This window comes from Mycosarcoma maydis, chromosome 11 (genome assembly GCF_000328475.2).
Source record: "Mycosarcoma maydis chromosome 11, whole genome shotgun sequence".
NCBI classification, from domain to species: Eukaryota; Fungi; Basidiomycota; class Ustilaginomycetes; order Ustilaginales; genus Mycosarcoma; species Mycosarcoma maydis.
In genome coordinates this window covers 536,607-544,261 of record NC_026488.1, presented here as the reverse complement: position 1 = coordinate 544,261, position 7,655 = coordinate 536,607, and the positions used below count along the sequence as shown (strand labels likewise).

At 51.1% G+C, this 7,655-nt stretch overlaps 1 protein-coding gene across 1 annotated transcript; it reads right to left on the bottom strand.

Moving 5' to 3' along the window:
* Positions 1-179: 179 nt before the first annotated feature.
* On the bottom strand, positions 180-3,842 carry UMAG_11063 (uncharacterized protein; the record flags this gene model as incomplete). The annotated part of the gene is made up of 1 exon (XM_011392243.1): positions 180-3,842. A coding segment is annotated over one exon (3,663 nt), but the record flags the coding sequence as incomplete, so codon positions are not given.
* Between the last annotated feature and the right edge of the window lie 3,813 nt (positions 3,843-7,655).

Genomic DNA, 7,655 nt, shown 5'->3' with positions numbered 1-7,655 from the left:
ACGAGATTGTGTCGGTGCTTGTGATAGTAGCTTGAAGGGTGTGGTTGCTGCGGCAAGCGGCTTGGCAAGTGATGGTGCTGCGAATGAAGTTGAAGCGCTTGCTGTTGCTGCAAATGGGGAATCGAGCCGTGTCCCGGTCGAGATGTGTGCGGCTGACAATACTCTTGAGGCAACGACTGACTCGGATGTGACGGAAGCATTGCAGGTCTGGGCCCACTCGTCATGGGAGCAAACGAGTGTCTTTGCATCGGACTCAGCGACCAGTCCTGCTCTCTTGCTCCACTGTGGCCCTTGAATTCGTTTTGCTGACTCAATCCGAAAGAGTCATGATACCCTCTCAGTGGTCCTTTGGAAGGCAACGAAGCCCGCACCACCGCTTCACGCGGAACGATGCTTCCCACTTCAAATGCGGTCGACATTGACGTTCGAGTTTGCGCTGAGGAAGATGCGACCACACTACCCGAAGCTGCACCCCGCATAGGCTCACTGACTCGTCGTCTATTCCGCTCTGCAGTGGTGTCGATGGTCGCACTGCGACCAGCAAGATAAGGATCTTCGGCTTCGCCCCCACTCATCCCAATGTTGGCCAGTCTGGACGGCGCAGGAAGGAGAAGTTTGCCGTACGACTTGCTGGCCTTGCTCTCCAGCAGGATAGTTTTGGGCACTCTTGTCACCGCACCAGGGGAGGTAGACGAAAGCAGTTGGCCATTCAGACTGGTAGGCTGCAGCTGCACAGAATGAGCTCCAGCATCCGCGGCCGCTTGTTCCTGCGCAGCTTTGGCCTGAGCCAAACTCATACTCCCGACAGTTACAACGCTCTTGCCTTGAGGCAGCTTGGTTATCGTGTTGACGAACGAAGGCTCGGCGGAAGAACGAACCGGCTTGCTTGGCTGATTCGCCCATTTCACTGTGCCATTACCGCCGTCACTGGACCGGCCGTGCTGGCGTTGTGGCATTTCATCTGGCTTTGCAGCATCGTCTTGCTGACGAACGGCAGCGTTAGATGCGACAGTTGTGGAAGTAGTCTGCGAAGGATCACCTTCTTTCCCATAAGGGTATCGAGCAGGTGACAGAGGCGAAGGCAGGATCAGGTTGAAGAGCTTGCCCTTTGGACCTACTGCCGGCGCCAAAGTCTTCTTCGTAGTCACTGCAGGAGGAATGGCAGTGTCATGTTCGGCATTCGACGGGTTTGCAAAGAGTGCGTCAGCGAAGACGATCGGATGTTTGCTACTCATCCTCGAATCATGATTTGACAAGATCTCGGACGCGAGCTGTGCAGTTGATGGGGTCGTTAGTGATTTTTGTGTCGTCGCGGCACCTGAGCGTGTCGTTGTGGAAGTGACCCTGCTCACGCTAGCCTGCTTGGAAGAGGCGGTGAACGACGGATTCCGCGGTGCGGGTGTGGGATGTGCGTCAGCGCAAAAACTAGAACCCGTCACGGTCAATGGTTGTTCCTGTGCCGATTGCGGCATCTCACTGTTCTTCGGAAGCGGAGTCGACAAGGAAGGCTCGAGGTGTAGAATTCGCACTTCTTCACGATTGAGCGAACTGACCGAATCGCGTGATGTTTGTATCAAGCGAGAGAGCGGCGAATCGACATGGGGGCTAATGAGCGAGGAAGGAGAGGTGGTGCTATCAATGCTGCCTTGGCCATCGTCGTGGCAATAAGGTGGAGTGCCAGTCTCGATCGTCAGCGCTGGTAGAGTATGCAAGGTTCGAGCGTTTTCTCCTGCCATTGCCTGACTGTTGTGCTGGTCCACATTTTGGATGCCCCAGGAACCAGCTGCAACCTGTCGCATGACTACTGAACGAGTTGTAGTCAGAGGCTCCTTCTCCTCTTCCTCTTCGATGCCAGCAACGGACGGCTCGCGGCTGCCTGCGTTGGAAACACGCTCCCAGTAGCTTCGCCACCACTCGGTCCCTCGTTGGCCAGGAGAATGGGGTTCTACATCAGCGTGGTATGCTTCACCTGGTCGCAGGTAGCCATCAGCACTTGAACTCGCATGTGCAATTCCAAGGTGCCGCGACGGCTGTTGTCGTTGTTGCGATTCGTTCGAGTTCCCGTCGTTATTCCAGCCGAACCACGATGCTATTCCGAAAGCACCAATTCCAGGTGACACTTTGGTGCTCTGATGGGCGTGTGTCAACTGCTCATCCTCTTCTGCTACCGCGTACAGCTCACGCGTCCCCTTCAAATTCGAGGACGGTGTATCTTGATCGTAGGTGAGCGAAGGTACGTTGGCCAACTGAATTGTGGCAACATGATACTGCGTCAACTCGGGATGTTGATCGTTCTCGACCGTTGGCTGATTTGGACCTTTCCTCTCCTCGAAGGATGTCGGAAGATGCGCACGCATCAAAGCAGCACGTTCATACTTTTCATCCTCGTAGTCATAACCGTGTTCCTCGGTCTCAGCGATGGTTCGATCGGCCTCCTGCAGGTCGAGCTCGGCGACGAGCCTTTCAAGTTCAGCCGCTCGTTGAGTGTGCGAATCAGCGACAGGCGCTGTTGGCGGCTTCTCGGCTAGACTGCTTCCTTGCCGAGCACCATTTCTGCCATCCAATTTCGTAATTGGAGTATAAACGTCTTCGATGGTCAAATTTGTACGGTGCTTGTAGCTACTTCTTGGCGAATCCGATACGTCACTTGTAGGCGTCCAGAGCTTAGCATCCTCGGGGTTCTTCCAGAACGTAGGCATTGCTGCTTTTTCCATATCAACTTCAATCTCGAGATTAGCAGTGCGTTGTTTTCCGAAAGCATTCAAGAGATGTTCGTGTCGTTTTGCTCTGAGATCCTCAGCAAGCGTGTAATTTCTACCCTTGGAACGGGCTGCGATGTAACGAGTGCTTTCCTTCATCTCGAAGAACCAATCGCGGAAATCGAGTGAGTCGAGAAGCGCCTTGCCACGCCGTGTTGTCCGTGAGCGGTCCTCGGGCCTGTATGGAAGATAGCTGAAAGCTTTGATGTGTATGAATCCAAAAAGTAGCATCCAGAAGCATTGGAGTAAGGCATTAATTCCTGCTTGGATCTGTTCTGCTGTAAAATATTCAGTCTCCTTGATGGCTCCAAAGCTGACGAGAAAAGAGAGCAGTACATCTTGCCAAAAGGTGAGAAAGACGATCGTCTTGATCGAGAGAAACTTGAGAATGGGCTTGTACGGATCCACGAGCTTCTTGACTGGCATGTAGAGCTGAATGAGGCAGTACATGGCTAGCGTGACCGAGACGCTGATGAATAAGGCGCACCATACGTGCGTAAACCATGGCATCCAACTGTGAAGGCAGTAGTAGCCAAAGTACTCTGTGCCCACGGCGATAAAGGTGCACAACGGTCGAATGATGGCGTACTGCAGTACGTAGATCTTCATGAGCCACAAGAAATGGAGACCGTCAGGCTTATACTTCCACGACCCCAATGGCCAGACCCAGAATCGATCTTTGACTTCGATGTTACGAAACACGGCATGCTGTTCCGCACGGGTGTCACCAGTGTAGGCGAGGATGAGGTAGAAGAATGAAGTAACAAGAACCGCTTCATAGCAGTCGCGAATCGTCTGGTAATAGAGCGCTTCTTCGTAGAAGAGGTAGGACATGAACGACACAATTGCGTAGATGGGTACCATGACGAGGAGGCGAACAATGTGTCGCTGTTGCGGTGGACAGGTGTAGTAGGTGAGATGCTTCCAGATGAGCCAAACGGAAGAAATGGTGGCGATGAGCGCCATGATACCGCAGATGAGCCAGCCGACATCGTGAGCTTTAAAGTCGATTTGACCATTTTGAAAGAAAGGTTTAGGATCTTCGGGCTTATCCGGGATGACCGGACATGTCATGTTGACCATGACGGGCCACTTGATGAGGAAGCAGCTGCTGATTGGTGTTTTAGCAAGACGGAGCGACGACGTGTATCAGCATCCGAAGTTGACTCAGCCAGCAGGCACTAGAGTTGCTGTGGGAGGTACTGGCACTAGCAAAAGCGATGTGATACGGCTGACATCTTGGCAAGGCGTACGAGCTTGCAGGTTGTTATTGTCAATGAAAATGGGGAAGAGGGTGTCTTGACAAGACCGAATGGTGGCTTCAAGTCAAGAAAGGCGACGAAAGCTCAGCAAAGGTAAGTTTTGCGAGAGTGAAGAGCGAGAGGAGCTTGAAACTGTCACGGTATGGAGAAGATCGAAGGAGTAGCTGTCACAGCTGCCGAAATTAAGACGGTGAAAGGCATTCGAGCTCACTGAGGCCGTTTGGCTACGAGGACTGCCAAGACAGTGCAGCAGCGCGAGGACAGAAACTGTGCAACGCACTTGATGAAGCTAGACAAGCAGCGGAGAATTGTGAATAGGAGGTGCGTCCGATCCGTTGGCTTTGACCTCTTGACATTCACGATTGTCACCAGCAAGTCAGAGTCAAACCTCATTCAGATTCTCTGATCAGACACGATACAAGGTTGGTCCTTTTGCGCTCAAAGAAGCGTGCACTGTTCCTCGATCAACTAATCAGCTGGTGCTCAGCTCTTCTACAATCCGACCTGGCAGCCACAGTGCTGCTGTAACAATGGAGAAGACCTCACAATGGTAGCACGACTGAGAGAATCGTGAATGGAGCCAGGATCGTGGCGGAGAGTGAATCGAGTGGATTCTACCCAACTCCCTCTACAGACAGCCTGCTTTTCACTACCGTAGGTGCCCCTGTTGCATATAAGTTTGTATTGGGTGTTTGTGCCTGGACTACAAAGTGTAGAATGTGTGACAGCTGCCACGGTCGAGTTTGAATTCAAGTCAGCTTTTGACAGGGGTCTCGCACAGCTAGCTGAGGAAAGTAAGTCAACTTATGCACAACCGTGAATCGTGAATATGAGTTTGTGCTTATTCAGACTTACGAGATTTACAATAAGGAACGTTTCGGAGAGACTAAAGGCGTAACATGAAGGAAAATCATGCGAGAAGCCACGCACGACGAGTTGTATGTCACGCGTAGCGCCGCAGCTGCGAGCCAAACACGAAAGAACCGCGAGAACCGTGAACAGATTCATAATTCGTGATTCACGATTCACGATTCACGCACGACGATTCACGCTTCAATTCACGAATCGTGAATTGTTCTCAGCTTTCGACGTAACATCTAAAGCTTCCGAGTGAGGAGCACGGAGCATGGAGCACGGCGAACGTTCACGGAGTGTGGAGCAGGAGCTTCAGAACCATTGACCGGGACGACATCTGTGCAAGGCAGGGCAATGACAGACCGAGAGCACTTACACAAGCCGTTGCACAGGTGAGGTCAGACCTCGGCAGCCACAACCGTGGCCATAGATGCTTACGCAAATTGTTGTGTGTGGCTCACGCGGGAGGATTAAAGAAGGCGGAGGGGGTTGCCCATCAGTACTTCTACGTAGCACAAACGGGCCATCTTCCAACCACCGGACGGCAATACCGTGGTTGTTCTCCTGCTGAGGTTGAATCTGCTCGGCGAACATGTGGCATGGCAGTTGACCTGACACGCCCACACAAACACACGACGCACGGACCTACCAACAATCAGCTCAGCTGCACGCTGCTGTAAGGGGCGTATTAGCATAGAAACGCTTTTCTCGCCGGTTTCGCATAACTTTGTTAGTGGCTGGGGCCGACCAAGCTGTACTCTATTTATAATAAACCATAACGAGATGAGGAACGAGATGGGAATCCAAATGCATGCCAGATTGCATGCGGCTCGGAATCGGCCGTAGAGTGTGTAAAGCAGTTTGCACGAGGGCGGTGGCGTCAAAAGACATATGGTAAGTTAAGCAGAGGCGTAATGTTGGAACGAAGTCTGCGTAGCGAGCTGAGAATCACAGCGCTATGCACCGAGGTGCAGCTCGCGTCTTGGACTGAACGGATCATCTCGGATTGAGTCGATTCACATTTTGTACGACTTGCCTACCTATACATGAGTGTTAATCGTGAATCAGTGAGATAAACTAACTTAAATACACTCTGTCCGTGTTTGCCGCAAACGATTCTTGATTGGGAGGATGTCGGAACTACCGGATCCAGTGTTAGTCCAGTGCCATCACCACCGCCTGCTTTCGAGCTCGGCTTTGCCGTCGCAATAATTTCTGTCTCTGATTGCTTTCAATTCATGCTTTCAGATCCGAGTTGGTGCGGTTTCATTGCACTGGCGTGCTTATGTATCAAAATTGCCAAAAAAAAAATAAAAAAAGAAAAAGAGAAAAAAACCACAGCAACAACAAATTGGATATGGAATTGGAAGTTAAGGTTTGAGATTTTGGCGTTCTGGTTGATTCACGATTCGTGATTTCGCGAGCTTAGACATGCAACGCGATGGGGATTCCCACACTCTGTTCAGTTGCAGCTTGTCTTTGACCCGCTGTTGAGTAGCCGTAAAATCCTGTTTGCGACATACGTCTGCTCACTTGGTCTATGTGACTAGCAAGGATGTCAGTCGCTTATTCTCTGTTGAGCTGTGTGTGACTATTCTTGTCAGACACTGTGGCAAGGGCAATCACGAATTGGGTGCGAATTGGTATTCTGCGCTGCATCGTCAAGCTGAATTGGACGACGCCACTCTACTTGCTCGGCGATCAAGTTACAAGTGCTGCTCTTTACGCCACTCTGGTTGCGGACGCGCAAACGAAAACGGCGGAGTGGAGTACCAATCCCAATCGCTCTGAATGCCTCTGTTCTCTTCGCATTCGTGATTTCGAATTAGGCAGAATCGCTTGGAATGGGAACGGGCTTGTCGGCATCGTGCCTCTTTCCCCGCTTGATTTATACACGATTTTCATTTTTGACCCAGTCTCAGAGGTTTGTTCGAGACGGGTGTGAAACGGCGGCCGATCTCGCAACACTCACGACTTGGGCTTAGTTAAACCAAAATTGGCACTAGATCAGTTTTGTTTCATTTCTTCCGGACGATCTTCCCCAATCGGCGCCGCACATGTGGCTGAGATTCTCGTCTGCCTCTCATTTTCTATATTCGTGAATCTGAATGTTTTACCATAATTATAGATTCCAACAACAGAACAAGATGCGTCAGACCTACCTCGCTTGCTCCAAGCGAGCCTCATGTCGCATACTGATTCGTGATTCGTGATTCGTTTTGAGTGCTCCTACCGTCGGAGGAAAATTGGAGGTACGAGCTTTGCAGCAGTAGAGCAAACAGTCGCAGAGATCTCAAACTGTTCACTTTTGCTCACGCCACTCAAGACTCACGACTGCTCTCACAAATGTGTCTGTTGGCACCTCTGTGTATGTGGGTTTCCAATGATCTCGGTGGGGAAGCACCCAGGAGGGTCGGACCTGTTATTCGGAAAGCAACCTGAAGAGGAGGTCAAAACAGGCATATTAAAGTTCACAATGGCGTCGCTAGTTTGAATCTGGCGTGCTTGGGCGTATCCTGTTTGACAGGCAACAACTTCGTCATGCTAAGGTGCTGTGTTTGAGCGATCACCATGTAAATTTTAGTAGCGCCGCTGCACCTCACAATGCGATGAATTGCAGCGTAAAGATGGATCGGCGTCCAAAACAATCACGAATTAATTTTGAATAAATACAGTAACAATCGTTGCAAAGTAGTGAGAATGAAAAGAGCGAGAGTTCACGCTGTGTTGTCGTTCTTTTGAGCGCCACTTGGGGTTTGCCACAGCGTTGACCGAGGTG